Source organism: Spermophilus citellus, assembly GCF_964194105.1.
Source record: "Spermophilus citellus genome assembly, chromosome: 1".
Lineage (NCBI taxonomy): Eukaryota > Metazoa > Chordata > Mammalia > Rodentia > Sciuridae > Spermophilus > Spermophilus citellus.
The window spans coordinates 210,474,591-210,497,395 of NC_138182.1; the positions used below are offsets into that span (position 1 = coordinate 210,474,591).

At 35.0% G+C, this 22,805-nt stretch overlaps 1 protein-coding gene across 1 annotated transcript in view; it reads left to right on the forward strand.

Annotated features, from left to right (window-relative positions):
* LOC308655892 (uncharacterized protein) overlaps positions 1-22,805 on the forward strand; it is a gene marked incomplete at its 5' end in the record, with an annotated part of 146,058 nt that overhangs the window by 11,070 nt on the left and 112,183 nt on the right. Inside the window, 3 exons of the mRNA XM_081306298.1 lie at positions 3,059-3,172; positions 8,747-8,818; positions 16,923-17,022. Of these exons, the coding sequence (XP_081162424.1) occupies positions 3,059-3,172; positions 8,747-8,759 (127 nt within the window). The 3' untranslated portion in view covers positions 8,760-8,818; positions 16,923-17,022. The remainder of the gene's footprint in view (positions 1-3,058; positions 3,173-8,746; positions 8,819-16,922; positions 17,023-22,805) is intronic.

A 22,805-nucleotide genomic window follows, 5' to 3' on the forward strand; every position in this document is an offset into this window, starting at 1 on the left:
GCCAAACTCGCTAGTTTGCCCTCTCCCCCTCATCCCTCCTTCTGGGTTTTCTGCCGGGAGTTGGGGCCCTAAGGACACTTTCCAATTTTCTGCGCAAAAACGCACGGCTTTTTTTTTTTTTTTTTTTTTTTTTTTTTGCGTTCTTCCTGGCACAGCTCTGGAAACAGTTCCCACTGATATGTATGGCGGGGGCAAGGACCCTCTCCACTCCATCTAGCTCCTCTACACCAGTATTGTCAGGCGGTCAGCCAGGTCCTGGGAGGCTCCAGACGCGGGAAGTTGATGGTTGGGCCCCTGCGGCCGCGCCTCTCAGCGGGAGATAACAACATCTGCCTGAAACGGGATACCTACTTTTGCAGCTCAATTTAGCTCTTAATAGCAATCCTCTGAGGTGTGGTTAATTGATGGGGATAAAGGCGTAATGACTTGACGGGGAGACGCCAATGATCCTTTAATATACTTTTAAAAGAACAACAACCACCCCAAACACTGGCGAGTCATTGCTCCGTGACTGGAGCAAGGCAGGGATCTGGAGGCTGGAAAAGCGGCGCTGGTGCTGTTTTCAAGAGGCGTCAGTGCCTTCAAGGGTGAGCACCTGAAAGCCACCAGGGAGCGCAGGTCGGATTGGCAGGGAGTTTTGCCAGGCTGCTGGAAGGGACTGAGTCTGGAGAACTTGGGTTGACAAGTGACCCAGCCGACTGGCGGGGTGGAGCCCCTAACCAGGAAAGATGCTGCCCCATCCTGGTTTCCACCACTCTGTTAATCTTCTCCCTGCATGGGATTGGCGGCTATACTCCCGGTGCCTTCGCCTGCCAGCTTTCCGGGGCTAAAACGACCCCTCTTCCAGTGTGAGTGACCGTGCTTTGTAGGAACTCCGGGAGTTAGGCTATCTGGACAACCTCTGAGGGGTTCCAGCGCCACCACAGAGAAGCACGCATCCATGTGCATGCGCGCAAAGACCCCCCCCCCCCCCCCAAGCAGAGTTGGAACACAGCAGTCCTGAGCACGTGGTGGTATTTAGGCCGGGTCTGCCCAGAACTCTGGGGCGGAGAGTCCTGGGATTACCTGCTCTAGAGCTGGGTCCTGGCTGTCGAGTCATAGCAACCTTTGTGCAGCATCCATTCACACCTCTGTTCACTGCTCTTTCTTCATCAGCTTCCCTTTCTCTTGCTTGGTTTCCCTTAGCTCAGTTCTAGTTGAGTCTTTAGATTATGAATGGAGTGTTTTACTCTACTCAAGCCCAGAATTTAGGTTTAAGCAAGCACTAAAATGAAAAGAACAAAAATCCATTCGCGTTCGCGTCTCTCTCTCTCTTTCTCTTCCCCCCCCCGCCCCCCCAGGGAGGGACGGTGATGTTCTTGAAGGTTTTACATTTTGGCGAAAGATAACCTTAACGCTTCAGGTTTTACCTTTCTTTGGAAGGGGAAGGAGAAATGACTTTCTAATCATCATCTGTTTTATTGCATTGAGAGACTGTAGTTGTTTTAGACTGCAGCGATTGACCACCTTCCCTCCTAAGCCAACATAACAGGAATGAAAGTATCCCAAGAAACTTAATTTCCCCAAATCTTCATGATGAGAAGTATGTGTCTCCGGGTGAGAAAACGTCAAGGTCAAGAGTTTGAAAATACGCAATTATGATTCTGAACTAGAAGAGTGTTCTTGTCTTGGTGTGGTTCCGTCCATTCCATCACTGTCTAACCTCACCAGTGCGGTTCTGCCCTCTGTGTAGCTTTAGGAAATCAACATTCACTGTCTAGCTCCTGATTCCTCCCATGGCCCCAAGCCAGGAAGGATGGCGAACTGGGCTCTCAGGCCATAGTATTGATCTTTTGGCGCCTAAGAGTCAGGGACAAGGTCCCAGGTCTAAATGCTAGCCCTGGCTAGTGACTCCTGAGAAGCTCTCCGCCTTGGATGGAATTCAGGATCTGGCTTCAGGTCCCCTCTGAAGAGGTAACCCAGGCTTTCCAGATTGGGCCGCCGGAGGTCCTCAGTTGCCTCTAGCGGTCTGCCTGAGCCCTTGATCACCGTGGCCCTCGGCTCTGTAGATCCCTAGGATCGCACTTGCCCCAAGTCCAGCAGCATCCCCACCTCATTCAAGGGCCTTTAATTCCGGTTTGTCTCACATTCCTCACACCACAAAGGCGCCAGCTACCAGAGAACAAATTCTTCATTCTGCAAACGACGCTCCCTGGTAGGGGAGCCCTTTCCACCCTTCTCCCAGGGGCTCCTGAACTTCAAACCCGATCTCAACAGCGGCGGGAACAGCTCCCGGAAGCGAGGCCCACATCCGGGCACCGTGCCTCGCTTCTCAGAGTTGGTGGTAGGTCCTTCGACGCAAGTACGAGCGTCCCCAGCAGAGGTGCCCGAGACACGGGACATTGGGATGTCTCCCTGACAGTGACTGGCCGCAATCTTGCCTGCGTCCAAGGCCACCACCCGAGAACAAAGCCCGGAACCTGCGCATGGGGATTCAAGAAGAAAGCCAGGCCCGGCCGGGGGGTGGCGCACGTTTTCCAAACCCCAGGTCAAAGCTGGCAGGTAGCGTCCCCTCGAGTCAGCCCGGCAAACCTCTTAGGAATGGGCCCCGAGGGAATGTGAGCCGGCCCCGCCCAACCTTGTACTGTTTAGAGATCCAACATCGAATGAGGCAGCTTTTGCGAGTTTTCAGTAGCTTCTTTGCAGACGCTGCTTGGGGCGCTGAGCCCTGACGCTCTCGCGGGCTGCCTGACAATTTGCCCTGTTTGAGGCAGTCAGTCTTCTTCAAGTGTTGGTCTGGGAGAGGTAGGAACCAAGCCCCGATTTTCTATGTTAAGGAAGAACTTGGTTTTAAGAAGCTGGGAAGCCAGTGAGAGTAACTTTGTGGCCTTCGATGTTTTTGAAAACATCCATATACAAGGCAGAAACAGCCCAGGAAAAACTCTTGTGTGATTCATTAAAAAGATATTGGAAGACCATATCTCAAAAGAGTTTTTTGCAGAGACTGCTTTATAATCTCTCAAATTAGAGAGTTGGTATGTACTGTGCCACCAATACACTGAATAGTATCTTCCTTCAGGCAGGGATTGAGAAACGGAAATACCATCACCTTCCAGCCAAACTGTTGTGAGGACCGATTGCAGGGGAATTGGGGCTCCAGATGTTGCACCAGAGTCGCTGCAAGTGTGAGCAGGTAATGTGGAGAAGAATGACATTGTTAACAGAAAGCATCTAATTAACAATGACTTCATTTGATTGGAAGGATGAAGAAGGCTTTTTAAATCAATCCAGATTCACTGGACTAACCTTGGCCAATTTATGAATATGGAGCCCTACTGGGGTCTGCTTTCTTTCAAAGATGTCATCTTAGAGGTAATAGCTTAGGTGAAGTCATTTGGTTACACTGTGGAAACTTTTATAGTGCCTTCCTTGGGAGTTTAATTCAGTGCTTCTTCATTTTATTAGGAACAGACTGACTCCATCAACTGTGCTCTCCCTGTTTAGAGGCAGGACTGCTTGAAGCAATTAGGTTCACCAATTAGCATACTTTTACTGACCCCAGCAGCAACACCGATCCTTAGATTATCCATTTCTTCAAAGTCAGGGAAAAGCTGGAGCACAACATGCTTCCCAGGTGTCCGTGTTGGGGAAATAAGCCCACAAGCAGGGCAGCACAGCAGTACAAAAAACTTTCTAAAGTCCTACAAATGTTTGTTTCAGTAACTCTGATGTTTTTTGTTTTGTTTTGTTTTGGCCCCATTCTGATCCTGGATCCTATTATACCATCTTACTTTGACATAGCATTGAAAACCTCTCCCCTTTGGTTGTATTTTGGCAGAATTGCTTTTAAGAAAGTAAATTTTCTCCCTTCTGTTCTCCTGTGTTCTCACGATGTTATGGATGTGGAAAACCTTAAGGTCCATTGAGCAGGAGTCACTGAAGGGCTCCTTAATACGCTTTTAGGTAATAAGAGCTCGGGATTGTGTGTGTGTGTGTGTGTGTGTGTGTGTGTGTGTGTGTGTGTGTTCATGTCCATGGTCATGCATGCATGCATGTGCCTACCCACCTGTGTCTCAAAATCAGAGGCAGAGGGTGAATATGGGGTAATACATTATTTTTCTTAATTTGAAGGTGCACCTGCAAGACTGTATTAAAATCCTTTCACTGTAAACTCAATCAGCTGGTGGCCAATATCTTTAGTGAAATAAAAATCTCAGGAGCCTAAAGCAGTCTGGGAAAGAAGAGGTTTTGCTCTTGTCACTTGTCATGGGTAGTGAAGGGATTAAATTTGCATGGCTATTGTCCCTCTCTCTCTTCCCTCAGATATATATTCCTCTGTACATTTTCAGTAGATTAAATTGCTGACAATTTATCAGTAACAGTAACAATGTAATTCCCCTAACCTTATTAAATCAATAAATACTAGTTTCCATGCATTGAATTCAAAATGCATCAGTATGGCCAGGAATTGAGATCATATGGCCACAGACGTTTGGATTGAAGATGCCACTCAAAAATTGGTTGTTTAACATGTATTTAGTTTATTTTTCTAATTTAGATCTGTGAGTAGATGTTCTTTTTTTTAACATTTCAGGGACAATTTTTGATAGTTTAATTTTTTTTGAGTTTGTATGTTCTTGAAAAACCTTTTACTAATTCCTTACATTCCACCATGAAAATGATACATGAATTTTTAACAATAGTAATATACTGGTATATAGTTCTTGTCATTAATTTTCATCTAGGGAATATACTTCTACTCAGAATACATTATTTTGGTAAAACACATTCAAGGTGAATAAATTTCTACATAAGCATAAGTAAATTTAGATGTGTATTTTTTTGGATAAGTAAATATACTTTGTGTGAATATATTGCTGTACATTGATTATTACAGTCTTTTTCTTCTTTTTGGTATTAGGGATTGAACATAGGGATGCCTTACTGTTAAGCTACATTCTCAGCCCTTTTTATTTTTTATTTTGATACAGAGTCTCAGTTGATAAGGCTGGCCTTGATTTTGCAATCCTTCTACCTTGGCCTCTTGAGTTGCTGGGATCACAGGCATGTACCACCGTGCCCAGTTACAACAGTGTGTTTTAAAAAGGAAACCACATGTATCTTTCAACACTGTCTACTATATTACAAACTAAATAATTATTTATAATTTTAAAACAAGTTATTTATAATCTGATTTGCTTGTTGAAATTTGCACTACAAAAGGTGAAATTAAATATTTCAAGTCTTAACACTCAACACAGCACTTAGGAATTACAAATATCTCAAGTGTTATATTTTGTAGATGAAGAAATACCTGAATTGTGGTTTGCCAGGAACTGTCTAGTTATATTGTAGATATTAGTGGGTAAATTTATAGTTAGTTGCTACTGAAAACAGGGAACATTTAAAGTACCAGAAAGTGAAATGGAAAAAGTAACATTACTCTATTCAGATATTTTACTGTATTAATTAATGATGCTAATTATTTAAAAATACCCCCTATTTGTGTCAGCTGACATGTATGCTACTGAATTCTGAAGATATAGTCATTGGCCCTTGGGTTCACTGCACTGTGGAAGAAAAATCTTTATTTGACGAAATAGGCAATCAACTGAAATCTATCCTCTTTAAATAAACTGATTCTTCAGTATTTTCCCAGTGTTGGTATAGGTTGTTGTCTGTGATGTCCCCTAGGGCTCTTTCCTCTGCTCTCTGATTTGGTATATAAAAGCAGCCCTGAATGATGGATTACTGTGTCATTGCAGCTAGCAAAGGATTAATTTGTTTCATTGATTTCTCTTTAGGCAGATTGCCAGAATTTGCTGCTTCCCACCTTTCCTCAAGACTTCTACAAGTAATAGACAGTAATAGCCTAAGACAAATCGGCTCCTTCTTGTAAAAATAGAATCGGAAAGAGTCCTAGGAAAGCTATGGCAAACTTTTTTTTTAATTGATATGCTGGGGAGAGCAATTTGTTTTAGAAATATTTTTAATTTAAAAAATTTCTGGAATTAATAACATATAATAAAACATGTCAATAGATATAAGTAAGAATTTATAATGTTTAGTCCATAAAAATGTTTCCCAATTTGTAAGGATCCTGCTTGACAAAGGAAAAAAAACTGTTTTTCCTTTCCATGCCAGATTTCAGAATCAAATAATGTGTCAATACAGATTTATGTAAGTTTATTTATATGTTTTTATAATGTTATTTGAATTTTTTGAAACTTTGGACATTGACTTAGAGTATCAAAGCATAGAAATATAATTGTCTGAAAAAATAACTTTTTCTAATTAAAAAAGAGTATTTGCTCTTAATAGAAAATTTGTAAAAATTACAAATGACATTTTGAGAATTTTCCTAAATCTTTCCTCTGAGCATTTAATGTAATATGATTTTAATTATCATTAAAGTAATTTATATAGTCTGTATAGTGTTTTCTTTCTTTCCTTCCTTTTTTTTTTTCAGTGCTGAGACTCAAACTCAGGACCTCATGCACACTAGCAAGCACTCTACCACTAAGCCATATCTCGAGCCCCAACTGTATAATGTTTTAAAATATATACTTTAATGAATCATTGCTCTACTTTTGAAGATATTAGATTTCTGATTTTTCACTAGTATAAATAAAGCTGTGATGAAGAACATTTTAAATCTTTGATCATTCCTATTCCTATGGTTATTTCCTTACAACGTGTTACTAGAAAAGGAATTGCTTGGATTGAAGGAATAGATTTAAAAAAATTATTTAGTTGTAGATGAACACACACTATCTTTATTTATTTTTATGTGGTGCTGAGGATTGAACCCAGTGTCTCACATATACAAGCAAGCACTTTACCACTGAGCTACAGCCTCAGCCCCAGAATAGACTGTTTCTGAAGATTCTTTATAACAATTGCCAAATTATTGTCCAGAAAGAGTCTACCAATTTATACTGATACTTAATTTTTTTTTTCTGTAGAAGATGCCTTCTAATTTATGTTACCCAAGCAAAGAAAACAGAACAACAGTCTTCCTTGTGTTCTGAAAGCAATGGTAGAATTTTGCATGTATTTAGTCTTTTAGAAGTATTTCCCCAACTGCAGATGTGAAATAGGCTGGTTATACAAATCTATTTGTTTCCCTTCTGTAGTGCTGAAAATTATATTGATTTAATGATCTCAAGTTATACTTTTTATGCAATTAGTTGTGTAGTAAAAACTAATATTGTCATGTGCTAATGTCTTTTTTTTTTGCCTCTATTGTGCTATGGTAGTAGCCTATGCATTATCAGCAAGTTTGTGCTTTTCCTGTGCTTTGCTGAATGGAAAAAGGAACATCTGTTTCCATTATATATCTGCATCATAATGATAACAATTAAATAGCTATTATGGTAGTATACAGTAAATATATTTTGTTGAATGACCTATACTTCCTTTTTGGAAAATTTCAGAGATACCAGAGTCACTGTTTTTACATGTAAGGTCCATGTAGGGGTTGAGAAAGGTCTTTGCTTACTTTAGGTAAGTTATTACAGTTATTATTGTCTCAATAAAATCAACCAACCAAATTCATGTTTGTACACAGGATTTTCAGATGTCACTCTTCAATATATTTTTCTTAAGCGTATGTTTAGAGTACAAATTATTTGGTATCTCTCTTAATGCTCTTGGATGGGTATATCATGCTACTAATCATACAGGTCATTTTTTTTTTGTGCCATTTGTGTAGTTTTTATTTTACTAAGTTGGAAAATTGAAAATAGCTACAGCATATTTCACTTTCCTTCTTATATTTGGGGCACATAGTTATAGTTACCTTTTAAAATATTTGGTGCGAGGATTGAACCCAGGGTCTTGCATATTCTAAGCACACATTTTATTGCTGAGTTATATTCTCAGCCCCCATATTTACCTTTAAAGTTTAGCAGGAAAATGTTTAAAACCACACAAAACTCTTTCCATTGACCTTTCAAATTCCAGAGGAATATTTTCATTTATTTTAGTTTTTGGTTAAAGATGTTTTGGTTGTTATATTAAAAAATGATTAAAAGTATTTCAGATGAAAAGTAATTATAAATAAAGAAATATAAGCACTTATGTATCGCAAATCCAGTTTGAGAAATACAGTATTACCAGTATTACCAGTGCAATTGAATGTGTCATTGAATATACTTTTTGGAATATATTCCCCTATGGCTTCTTAAATTTGATGGTAATTATCCTTTTAGGTACTTTTTTTTTTTACATGATCTAAAAATTTGACCTAAGTGGCCTCTACTTTTAAATAAGAGAATTTTAAAATGTTTGAACTGTAACTGTTGTTAGAACCCTTTTAGTCTAATTACCTGTAACTGGGCATGTTTTATATTGTACTGTCTTTGTTTTCCCCTACTGGTCTCTGATGTCTTTCTAACCATCATTAAAAAATATTATATTATGTCTTGTTTTCCATGTGTGAAAAAATGAAAATAATCTGAAAGAGAGGTCTAGAGAGTTTAAATAATGTCAAAAGACCATATAGTAAGTCAGGGAGCAGGGAATAAAACCCAGTTCTCCTGACATCAATTCAGGCATCCTCTCTTCACTTTGCCTATCATTTTGGGGGGTTGTTCTTAAGTGAAAGGAGAGGGAGAGAGAGAGAGGTTAGAAAGAAGAGCAAGAGAAGAGAAGAGAAGAGAAGAGAAGAGAAAGAGAGAGAGAGAGAGGGAGAGAGAGAGAGAGAGAGAGAGAGAGAGAGAGAGAGAGAGACTTTCCTCTCTGACTTTTTTTTTTTTCCTTATAGGGAAAAACAGTGAAGCCACGTCAGCCTGGAAGCTCTTCATACATTGATAAGACAGTGTGTCTTCTAGAGCCTGTGAGTCCCTTCTATATTTTTTGGACTTTCCTGGAAACAGTGATAGTTTGGATATAATGAGACGTTCACTAAGCTCTTTACCTTACAGTTAATTTTTTGCCCTCTTCAATCTAATCAGAGCAGGAAAATAGAGACAGGCACAAACATAATTGTCTCTTTTTATGTACATGTACCTATTTTCAATATATTTTGCAGTCAGGACTTTAAGGAATTATTTTCTCCTCTTTGGTGTAGTTTATGCTATGCTCACATCACAAATAAATGGCTTTTTATGTGAAAATGAGTTTGTTTCTTGTTTCTGTTTCGTGACCAACTTGCCAGTCCTAAAGTGAAAATAGCACAAATAGAATAATGTGGAAACACATTTTAAAAATCCCTTTGGAGAAAAAACCCATTCTAAAACTTAGAGTTATATGCATGTGTTTTCTTTTTCAGGTTTTTATTCTAACAAATTTAATTCATTCTTAGTTGAGATGATTAAGCTTGAATCAACATTTACACAGTGCCATGAATCTATGAAAAAATAGTTGTAAAACTGGAGGTTGGAGTTATATATCCTATTGTAAAATAATTTTTTCCCAAAATTTGTTGCTTCAAAATCAAATAGTTGGTTGAGGAAATTATTTGCTTTCTTCTGTAAATTCATACTGGAAACTTATAATACCAGTAATCATATTCTTTAGGGTGGATGAAGCTACTAATAGCAATTTTGTCAATGCTATAAATATTCCCAAGATAGTTGTATTTAATAAGTAAACCAGATAGCACATTTGTCTTTGACTGTTTTAGGTCAAATTATCTTATGGGTTTAGCATCTTCGAGTAGGAAAATTTCACCATCATATTAGTGTAAGGAGAGATCTGTATTCAGATACAAGTATTCAGTACCCCTTTTATTTAGGTATTATTTTAGTCACCCTTACAAAATATGATTTATTTAATTTCTGTCTAAGAAGGCTTTCTTTTTGGAGAAGCACATGTATGAGAATATTTTAAAAGACTGTTTTTAGTCTAATTGTAATTTATGGAGAACATCTGTAATATAAATAATTTTCTATACTGGTTTAATTACCCTATATTATTCTACTCTACTAGGTAGATAAAACTGAATAATATGGACTTTTTTTCATATAGCAGCTTAAATACAGTACTGTTCTCAGTGTCTTCATTTTAGTACAAGTTGAAATTATTTCAAAGCTAGCAGCATTGGCTGTATATTTTCCATTGACATAGCCAGTACACAATTTGTAGCTTAATTTCAGAGTTGTCTGTGGGCAAAAAAGGGTGGAATTTTTTTCAGCCAACTATAGATTTGCATGTTGTAAAAATTTCTTTGTGTCCTATCTTGAATTCTCAGATATTTAGGATTTTCCCAGTATTTTATTCTTAGGAATATTATGTAAATTTTGTCTAGTGTTTTTAAGATATAGTCAACACATACTTATTGAGTTTTTTCCATACTTCAGGCATATGGCATAGTTAAAGATATAGTTCTTGCCCTCAGGAAGATAATAATTGATATGATCTTTTACAAAAAATGTAACAGGTTATATTTTCTTAATATAATACCTCATGTAATTTTATATTAATATTAGGATAGTGGGACTTTAAAAAAAAAAAGAAAATATATTTTACTTTCTCTTGTTATTCACCTTTTGAAAGAAATCTTGGAATTATAGTTTGGGGTTGCCAAAATTAAAGTGTTCTTGGGCTGGGGATGTGGCTCAAGTGGTAGCGTGCTCGCCTGGCATGCGTGCGGCCCGGGTTCGAACCTCAGCACCACATACAAACAAAGATGTTGTGTTTGCCTGCCAAGAACTAAAATAAATAAATATTATAAAAAAAAAATAAAGTGTTCTTAATATTGATCTTGAATAAATAGAGTATGGCATTTTAAAATTTTAGATCAATTCTTTTTTTTTTTTTTTTTTTTTTAAGAGAGAGTAGAGAGAGAGAGAGAATTTTTAATATTTATTTTTTAGTTCTCGGCGGACACAACATCTTTGTTGGTATGTGGTGCTGAGGATCGAACCCGGGCCACACGCATGCCAGGCGAGCGCGCTACCGCTTGAGCCACATCCCCAGCCCCTTAGATCAATTCTTTAAAATAAGATCTTAAGATTTTTTCTCAATACTCTATTTTGTTTAAATTAAATATGTTAATTTATTTTTTTAACTGTGCCTTCTTTTTTAAAAATATATTTTTTAGTTGTAAATGGATCTTTTATTTATTCAGCAAACAAAAAATTGTTACATAACAGTATTCTCTGAAAAGAGGCATTTATTTTACTTAATTTACTAAGAAGCAAGTTCATTTTTCTTCTTTTTCGTTTTTCGTAGTAAGGATTAAATCCAGGGGTGCTCTACCACTACATCTCCAGCCCTTTTTATTTAATTTTTTATCTTGAGACAGGATTTCACTAGTTTGCCAAGGCTGGCCTCTGCCTTTTGATCTTCCTGCCTTAGCTTCCCAAGTAGCTGGGATTATAGGCCTGTACCATCACACCTAGTTCCTTTTTCTAAAACTCAACTAACAAAGCCTAGCTGAGTTCAAGTTACAACCACACTAAATATAAAGGTAAAACATGTTTTTATAAAGATTTTTCAAAACCCCTATATTTGATCTTGATCACACATTAGCTTGGATGCTGCTATTGAATTTATTATAGCATTGAACATATTCTTATAACTCACCAATGATTTATTAAATGATGCTAAGAATAATTACCATTTAGCTGTCTCACAAGAAGTGGGTTGCTGATATTCATTTTCTGGAAAATTTGACCAATGCAGATAACTGTTTTGGATGAAAAGGTTGACAAAATTACCATTTTTTTCTCTATAATAATTGCGGTCTTTCTGGGATTAATTGTGCAATAACCTCTTCTGTTTTAAAATATGAAGATATAGATATAAGTTTCAGTTTGTATGTATGATAATTAGCAGTAGAAGTAAAATTTGTATGTGGTGTAGAGTGTTTGCATGAGGTATCAGGTCCTTTGGATTTTAGTGATATATTGGGTTTTGCATTACTTACATATTTCTCAAAATAAGTATTTGAATTCCAAAATAAGCTCTTTTTCAAGTTGTTGTTATCTGCAGTGCAAGGGATAGAAACCTGGGACTTGTGTACTGTACCATTGAGCTATTCCCCTAGTTCTAGTTAATTTTGGAGATATATATTTTAAAAGATTTATATTTATGAAGAGGCATACACATTTAGTGATACTTGGAAGATGGTTACAGTGGATTTAACCATACTACTAGGGTTATCCGGGTAGTTTTTTGAACTGGTTAATGCTTAGTGATCAGAGGGAAGAAGAGAGTGATATTGTGGAACTTTGAAAGCCAACTGATGTCTATTGACAGAGCCCCAAATCACCAAGATCCTATTTGTATTGCAGTTCAGAAATTAAGTTCAAATGTGTTTTGAGTTGTATGTTGGTCAGCTTTGTGTTGCTGTGACCAAAATAACTAGGAATAACCTAGAGGAGGAAAAGTTTATTTTGGCTCATGGTTTTAAAGCTTTCAGTCCATGATTGGCTGGCTCCAAAGTAGAAAAACATCATGGTAGAAAGACATGGTGGAGGAAGGCTGCTTAGCTCAGGAAGCCCCAAATCTGAACCTTCTGCACCGGGGACAAAGATTTAAGCACATGAGCTTTTTGAGGGACATTCCAGTTTCAAACCACAGCAAGTTGTGACAAATAATTTTAAAATTTGAAAAGTCCTGAATTTTATAATAAGGAATTAGCTGAAGGCAATATTTTTATATGTAGTGTGTATGTTCAAGACTTTTGCTCTTACATAACCTTGCCTAATTATTTTTCCTATCCAAGAGAAGTATATAAAACCCCTTAAGTTATAAATTTTTCTGTTCTGTAAACAGCAAAATTCTATTATCATCATTATATGCTAAGTAAATTTCATATATTATTTAATTTAATCCATTCATGTAAAATGTAAAATTCCTATTTTACTGATAAAGAGTTTAAGGCTTAAACATGTTTAATTTGCTAGAGTCATATAGTTAGTAAATGACAGATCAAGGATTTCATTGAAATATGTGTTACTCTATAGCCCTTTCCTGTTATATGCCAATGCCATTGTTTCTTGTCAAGTAATTCATTATGCTATCTTTTGATTATGGTTCAAATTATATTCTTATAGGTATATAAAACACATGAAGCAACTCTGTTAAGAAACAAAAAGGAAAAATTAAATAACCTCCTGGTATTCATTTTTCAAACTAAACTCTTTTTAAAATAGCTTTATTTTATTTATTTTTCATTTTTGTGTGGTGGTAAGGATTGAACCCAGTGCCTCATGAGTGCTAGGCATATGCTCTACTACTGAGCCACAATCCCAGCCCTCCTGGTATTATTATATACCAGTCAATAGGATGTTTACATTCTTCAATGTTAATTTAAATGATGATATCTGTTCCAATTGTGCTACATTGAATGAAGAAAGACTTATGTTTAAAACATAAATTTATTTTGGCATTAGGTTGACTTGGCTATTAAAAAGTGTATTTGCTACCAGATTGAAAAATAAATAGCAAGAAATTTTAAAATTTATGATTTGTAACCTTTAGAATATTTTTGCTTTTAGTGACTCTCAAGGGGTAAAAATCATGGTTTCCCTTAGTAGGTGTATTATTTTGCTTGGGCTGCTATAACAAAGTACTACAAAACTGGGTGGCTTAAAAAAACAGAATGGTTTGTTGTCAAGTTCTGGGAAATGGAAGTCCAATATTAAGGTGTCATCTGGTTGCTTCCTTTTGAGGGCTGTAGGGTAGGATCTATTCCATGCCTTTTCTTCTATCTTCTGGATATTTGCTGGAAGTCTTTCCTGTTTCTTTTTTTTTTAAATCTTTATTTTATTTGCTCATTTATTTTTATGTGGTGCTGGGGATTGAACCCAGGGCCTCACATATGTGAGGCAAGTTCTCTACCCCTGAGCTACAACCCCAGCCCCTCTTTCTTGTTTCTTGGCTTGGAGATGTACCATACTGATCTCTTGTCTTCATGTTTACTTGGTGTCCTTTTTGTGTGCATGTTTGTCTTTGTGTCCAAATTTCCCTGTTTATAAGGACACCAGTAATATTGGATTAAGGCCCACCATAATGATTTCATCTTAATTTGATCATTTGCAAAGACCCTATTTCCAAATAGGGTCACATTCATAGGAACTAGAGATTAGGACTGCACGTTCTCTTTGGGGGATACAATTTAGTGCATACCTACAGGCAATTTTTCTGAGATAGTATATTTGAAAACTCTTTAGTAGTGGTTATACACATAAGTTTGAAGTTTATAAAAACATTGGTATGAACATATGTCCATAAATGAGTCATGTGTGACTATTTGTTTTGGAATAAGATTGCTTTGGGGCTTGCTTTGTTTTTATAAAAAAATTGTAGGAAGAACAATTTGTAGAACTATTGGGGATAGTTTTGGATAAATTAAATATGATTAGATATCAAAATATATAGGACTGTATAAGATAACAGAGTTTAAAGTTAACAGTAGCTAATGGTATTATGAAGTTTGGATTTCCATAGGCATTTTGGGCAAGAGAATGTTGCAGAGGAAGGCAATATGAGTTAAAGTCCTGATGCAGGAATAGTTATTTTATGTATGGTGAGTTGTGGTTATGAAGAGAGAAAGTGTTGTTAGACCATTTTAAATATTTAGTGCTGATTTTAGCTATTAAACTTCAAGAAAGGTTTATTTTAATTTTATTCTGTAGAATATTGGAATATATCAATAACAAGAAAAACATGACCCATAATTCTAATACTCAGAGTTAGTTATTATTAACATTTTGGCATTTGATAAAATCCCAGTCAAGTTCCTGCCATCTTTTTCATTCAGATTATGTCATATAGTTTTCTAAGATAAGTTAAATTCTGTATTGTTCTCTGAGTCTATATCTGAGTTCAAGACTCAATGGATAACACACCTGAGAGTCTAGTGATGAGTCGAATCACCATATTTCCCTATACCATCTAGTCAAGCCAGCTTTGTCTTATATGATTGAGTCCTTTGCCTTGTCCCCTACCTACCTCCTTTTGTATTGCTGCCAAGGTCTTTTAAATAATTATATCACTCTCTTGGCTTAACTCCTTGGGGTAGAAGTCCAGCTTTTTTATCATTTATGTGATCTTCCTCATGCCTTTTTCTTCTCATCTTTAGTGTTCCCAAAGCTGCTCGACAATCTCAGAATATTGTATACCTTTTTGCACCTCCATAATTTTCACCTCTCCACTAAGAATGTCCTTTATCTATGTGTCCCTCTTTCTAGCAGCTATTCATTCTTTAGTATTCATTGCAAATGACATTTCCTCTTTGAAGTTTTTATTCTAAGCCTAGTTTTCCTTCTTCTTAGTCGTAGCACTTTCTATAAAACTTGTCATAGAATTGATAACAGGGTTTCATTGTGGTCAGTTTTCACCTTTTCCTCTCTTACTAAACTCTTGGTGTTTTTGTTGTTATTATTACATGTGGTACTTGGGATTGAACCTGGGAGTGTTCTCCCATTGAGCTTCATCTTCAGCCCCCATTCTTGTTTTAATTTTACAGGCAGGTACCATTACGCTGGACACCAAACTATTATTTAAATGCTGTGCTAGGTATTGTAGAAATTGGAAACCAAAATGAAGAGGAACTTTCGGAGTTTGTGGCCTAGTGGAGGATTCCCAGTTTTAGTGAGTTTGTGCAGGATAGTGGTAAGGAATATAATGGAGAATTGTTAAAGAAAATATACTTGAATGGCCCCTTAAAAGGGCATTGTGTACAGTGTGTACAGTGCTTTAAAGTTAACAGAGTTTATTGTTACAGGTGGCAGTGAACCTGCATTGCAGGTTCTAGCATATGTTTTCTTTTTTAAAAATATTTTTTTATAGGTTGTAGATGGTCACAATGCCTTTATTTTGTTTATTTGGTTTTATGGGTACTGAGGATTGAACCCAGTGCCTCACATGTGCTAGGCAAGCACTCTACCACGGAGCCACAACCTCAGTCCCTGTAGCATATTTTCAGTAGTTGTGTTGAAATTTCCTGATCTCTACCTGCAAGAGGAGCCCCAGAGCTTCAGCTCTGTGGGTGCAGCCTTGCCCTGATATGAGGCTGTTACTTTCCCACTTCATCTTTTCTGCTCTAATAGGGGAGATGGGTGAGAATTTAGTTGTTTGTTTTGTAAATAGCCACAGAGAACTGAAAGAAAAAATGTTTGAATAATATCAATACTTTTTGTATTATGCCTTATTATTTTTATATTGGTTTATAGAATCCTTAAAGAATGCTTTTCTCATTTTGGGCATTTAGCATTGTGATGTTGTTTAGTTGTATCTAGTTGTTAATGGCTTCTTATTGATTTTTAAGTTTTTAGTCTAATTTCTTATTCTCTTAAATAATAAAAAGGCACATAACATTAATTTTACTTATTTAAAATGTGCTCCAGTAATATGTAATAAGCTCCTCACTCTTAAGGAAGAAATTCAACTAGAAATTGATAAAATTCCACATCAAGAAGCAGTAGAAATATTGTATTATAAAACTTATGTATTAATAAGAATGAACACTGTAGTTAGTAACCAAAGTATTTTTTTCTTCATAAAAAGTGGGAGTATTTTTCAGAATTCTGGGAAGCGTCAAAGTAATTTTGGCTCTAGTCATGCTGCATTTAATGCTATTGAGAATATTGCTAGCATTAACAAAAATATTCTGTAATTTCCTCAGATATTGCTACTGGTGATGAGGGATGTAAAGTTGGCATGCTTTCATGTTTTGAGCATTATCATTATGCACTTCTGATTTTACATGTCAGAAGCAATATTTTTGTTAAGACTGCTGAGAATATTTTTAGTTAGGGGTAGAGGTTAGGCTCTTATTATTTGTATAGCAGTGATATATAGAATAAAATAAACGTGTCAGAGTAAATACATATATAATTTCATATAAGTATTTAAAAGTACTTATACATTTGTCAGTTTTTTGCTCTATCAGAATATAGTGGTTGTTCAAGGAAGACAGTTTTATTTTTATATTGATTATTTTATTTTGTAATTTTCTGTGACCATTGTGAATACTCATTTTGCAGATATAAGCTATTGTTCACCAGGGAGCTTTGGCAAAATTGGCTAGATGAGCCAGTCTGTCTTCACTAAGGAGAAACAACTTGAAGCTCATCCCTATTTATGGTGAGTCAGTATCATCTTCATATATGAAAGATCCAGATTAATGTTATTTTGTGTTTGTAGTGTTATAAGACAATAATTTAAGTTAAACTTTGTTTTATGAGATATTATCGGAATGTTGTACTATAATGCTTCATTACTTGAATCTAAAGGATAGCACAGAAATAACCCAGACACAGAAAAAGAATGGAAGTAATCATTGTTGTTTCTGAATGTACTTAAAAGCAGTTTTTTTTTTTCCCCCCCTGAGCCTGGATCTGGCTGTGTTGTCCAGGCTGGCTTCAAACTCCTACGCTCCAACTATCTTCCTGCTTCAGCCTCCCAGGTAGCTGGGACTATAGGCATGTGTCACCACACCAAGCGAAGAGCAGTTTGATTAGTTCTTCTCACTTCTGTTCTTATTTCCATATGACATGCTAGCTAACTAATAATCCATAACTCTTATTTGAATGAATGTTTAATACATACATTAAAATACATATATGGTATATTTATTTTAAAATGTATTATTTATTTCTGACATTCCTGGATAAGTGCAATATCAATGTAAAAGTTCTCTTCTATTTTCTTTTTTAAAAAATATTTTATTTTTTTGTTTCAGTTGGACACAATACCTTTATTTTATTTATAATTATATGGTGCTAAGGATTGAACCCAGGGCCTCACATGTGCTAGGCGAGTGCTCTACTGCTGGGCCACAACCCCAACCCTCTTCCATTTTCAAGTAGATTATTTGGTCTTTCAACTGGCAGTCATTGTTTATGCTTGTCTCAGACTGCTATGCCAGAGGTATAGTGAATGACCACATATGTTTACTATTATTACAAGAATCAGTAGTATATTTACATAACAATCTTCAGTTTAGGCCAATATAATTTAATGCATATTTAATAATCATAATTTCATTTTGCTGTACTAATCACATTTGTGATTTGACACAGTCTTACCTTACCATGAAATATGTGTATATGTGAATGTAAATGTATGTATATAATTATGTATATAAGTATATTTAACTAACTTGATACAGGTATTAATGTTGCTTTGGCCCTTTTTATTCTACCTGTTTTCACTTGATTCATCTTCATTGTCAGATCATCAAAATAAGGTTTTTTTAATAGTCTTGCTTTACTAGTGTTCTTTTGTTTTTTTCAGAGAATAAATTTTATTGTGTATATTTAAGATTCACACCATGATATTAAGGAATATTATTAAGGAATATCATACAGGTAGCAAAATAGTTACTACAGGGAGGCAAATTAGTATATCTATCATCTCACATAATTACTTTTTGTTGTAAGAGCAGCTAAAATCTCCTTATTTAAAAATCCTAAATACAATGTATTTTTATTAACTGTAGTCTCATGTTGTGTATTAGATATCTGGAATTTTTCATCCTGCTACATTGTATCCTTTGACTTACATCTTCCCATTCCTCCCTATAACCATAGTTTTATTCTCTGTATATTTGAGCTTTCTATAAAAGATTCTACATATAAGTGAGATCATGCATTATTTTCCTATGTCTGGCTTATTTTATTAGTATAATATGTTTCAGATCCATTCATTCATTTTGTGACAAATGGCAGAATCTCCTTTTTAAGGCTGAATGATAGTCTCTCTTTATGTGTGTGTGTGTGTGTGTGTGTGTGTGTGTGTGTGTGTGTATATATACTCATATATGTGCACATATATACATATATGTACATATGCACACATACATACATGTGCCTATGCACACACACATGTATAGCCATATGTAAATATGTATGCATATATATGTATACACATGTGTGTATATATTTATGTGTGTGTATATGTGAGTGTATGTGTATCTATATCTTTATATATCACACATTTTCTTTGTACATTTGTCTGTTGATGGACCCTTATTTCTGGATCTTGTCTATATAATGCATATGGGAATGGGGAGTGAAGATATATTCATAAGGTGGTGATTTCATATTCTTTGTGAATGTACCCAGAAGATGGATTCCTGAGTATACAGTAGTTCTTTAGGAACCTCTGTGCTATTTTCCCTAATGATTGTTTCTTCTTTTTTATTGTTATTATCCTTTAACTTTTTTTCTTTAAGAGTATAAATAAATATCAAGGTTAAAGACTGGTAAAACAGATGCTCACTAAAGTAAAAAAAAAAACTACTAGATATGGACTTCTATTTTTCCATTCCTGCTTTATTGTAACATAAGCTTACATGAATATGGCCAGCCCAAGCATCTATATGAAATGTTATGAATAGGCCATGGAGTGAAAAAAGAGTAGCATGGAGAAGAGATTTGATTTTTTTTTTTAATTTGGAGAAAAGGTTGTTATTGTACAACTTTCTTTTCCTCAAAAAGACTCCCAGTATCTCTGTAGTAAAATAGAACTCCCCTTTTCTATGCTTTACAGATAACTATTAAATATAACTTGATGCATTTTTCATAATCTTATTCCTTGAAAACATTAGTTTCAGATTATATTTCTCAGTACTGTTATTATTATTTTCACAGCGTCTACTCCAAACCTGTTCAGTAGAGCTAGGCTTTGGAAATGTCTTTAGTATTACAATGCAGGCAAATAAAAAATTAATGTATAAGTTTAAGTTCATAAATAGATAGAATAATTCTTTTGTAGTTATGACAATAAAATGCTATTATTGAATAAAATTTGCTCAGCTTCATGTTTGTACTTTCCATATCTCATTCTGTCTTCATAGTTGTCATATTAGGGAGAAATAATAATCCCAGGATTCTATATGAGGAAACTTAAGAGTTTGATTACATAAGGTCAGTGGCTAACCCAGAATTCTGGACTACTAACCTCTGAACTTCTACTTTAAATTCCAAGTGCTGTATAATACTTCAAGAACCTTTTCCTCCTGGTGCAGGGGATCAAACTCAGGGCCTTGTCCATGCTCAGCAAGTTCTCTACCATTTAGCTATACCTACAGCCCACTAAACTGCACAAAGCTTTCATGTATAAAACTATAGATGGGGCTGCTTCATTCTCAAAGTCTAGTCTGGCTAGTTCATAATGATAATGTATAAAAGTTTTGATTGTGGTACACCAAAATGTATCTGGCCAACACATTTGCTTTTGTGATTTTACATAGATATAACTTTTGACAATCTTTTAGTATATTAGGTACTAAACTTATTGTTATGTGTGTGTATATATATATATATACACACACACATATACATATGTCACATGTATTCTTTAAGTAGAATATTGGTGGTATTCCTTGAAGATTTTATGTGGTACATCTTGAGTGTCAGCTTTACTTTTCAGGTAGTGCATCTTGAGTGTTGGCTCTACTTTTCAGGTAGTGGAATTACCGTTTAATTCATATGTTTGCTAGAAGTCGAGACCTTGGTTCTGGAACATTATTTACATATAAATATAAAATAGGTCTTCTAAAATGGTGGTATTAGTTGTCTAATGGAGACATCATGAAATGTGAAATGATAGTTTGACCATTGTTGAGGAAAATCAAATCCATAAATTGTTTAGACATCATGGAAACTTATGGTTCTATGATTTTTATATTTAAAATCCTTCAGTGGTTTCTTTGTTTTTAAAATATAAGTATTATTATTTTTAGTGTATATACAAGGTCTCCTGTTATTGGATAATTGAAGACTGCTTCAGGCAGCTCCAACAACTTTTCCTGTTACCCACCCAGACATCATAGGTACTCCTTACATGTTAAAATCTCAATTAAATGGAATGAGCTTGTAGTCATGTTATCATGGTAAGCTTTTTTTTTTTTTTTTTTTTTTTTGTATTTTGTCTTCAGCATATTTTCTTTCTGACCATTATGGTCTTTCTTCTTTGCTTCATTGGCAAGTACCAACTTTTTATTCTAGATTCAGCTTTTTTAACTCCTTGAAATCTTTCTTAGTGATCATCCTTTGAGTCTGAGCCTTTCCAGTCTATGATTCTACTCTAGAACCTGTATTTTATTGCTCTTATTTGCGTGCATCTTTCTTACTAGATTGTGGACTTCTTAAGGGCAAGTACGAATGCTACATATATAATGCATATTTATATTCCAAATTTTTAACATAATGCATGGTGTAGAGTTGATGCTTGATAAGAACTTATTGAATAAATGGTTAGTCTTTCCAGAAAGGAAAAGGTGATACTGGCCATTAATGTGATAATGGTGGTAAAGTGAATTCCAAGGTGGAGTGCTACTGTGCTTTGCAGGGAGCATTCAGTGTATAAAAGGGGATCTTTCTCAAAGTTTCATCATAATCATATTAGTTTCTCAAAATATGTAGTGTATATCCAGAATTTTGTTATCGTGAACCATCAAAAATTTGTTATTGGAAATTTACTTATAAAATTTAGAAAGCTGATTTTTTAAAACAAATATTAGATTTCAATAATGAATCCAATAAATTTTAACTCTTGTTATTTTCCTTAAGGAGATCCATATGTGCTCTGGTGTTATAATCAGTCTAAAGTTGGAAATGAATATTTCTGTTTAAAAATTATGCAGAGGAAAACTAAAGAGGGTCCTTTTGTTATCACATTTAAAGTTTCATTTACTCTAAATTTGTAATTTTTATGCTCTGTAATCCCAGTCAAAGTGTTATATTATGGCTAGTATTATTACTATAATGATAAATTCTGACATGGTTCAGTAGTTTTACGTTTGAAAAACACTCATATTACCCCTTTAGTAATATGCTAAGATTTAAGTTGGTGTTATATTTTGTCTGTTTATGGTTTAATTTTTATAAATAATTAATTTATATTAATTAGAGGTTGTATGTTCTTTCACTATCATATTATAATTTTAACTGAGAAAATACTATACAATGAAGATATTAAAGGAAGCTTAAGTTTTCTGATATCAATTGGTTTCTATTAAATGTCTTGTTTTAGGAGATATAGAAAGAACTTCATACAACATACTGAAATAGAATGAACTATGCTGAACAGCATATTCACTAAATAAGTAAAATAGGGAGAGAGTTTTGGGATTAGAAGGAATGACATTTTCGTTTCGTTTTTTTCAAGCTAAAAATACTTAAGACTTAATTTTGTAGGAAGACATTACATATGCTGGTCATCCAATGTATACATTCTTTAGCCTATTTAATAGTTGAAAACTTTTAAATAAATATATGTGATTTAATTTGTGCTGCTCAGAAACAGTGATCAAAAATGGCAATAAAAGTCAAATAATGAAATAAGAATATAAAAATAAATAAACTAAGGATTTTACTGTGGCCCATTCTTCATTCAATTTCTGGCAACATTTATGGTTACAAATCACTTGTTTGACTGACTAGACTTTATCGATGAGAATTATGAATCAGGTTCATTTTTCCTGGTTGATATTTGGCACATTGCTGTAACTCTTACATTTTGTGAGTATCAGATTCTTGAACAGTAATAAGATACAATCAACTCTGTATTTCAGGCAAACAAAAATGTCTTTTCAAAAAGCGAAACGTTGCTAATGTTTTAACTACACATTGTGATTCCTGCCTTTGAAATTCAGAATGGAATCCACAATGATGATGTTATTTTTCAGATTAAAAAAATCTTTAGAATGATTTTCCAACGGGCATAAAACTTCTATTGATACTGGTTCTATAGATTGCTTTAGCAGTTGCCTGAGTCTAGGCTGTAAAAACAGTTGTTTTCTTTTTTTAGTATTTAAAAAGCCATTATTGAGAAACTGCTCATTTAAAAATGTTTTCTCTAAAGGAAAAAATATAGTTTTCCTTAAATTCCTAATTTGTTACGAGGCCATGATGATGCAA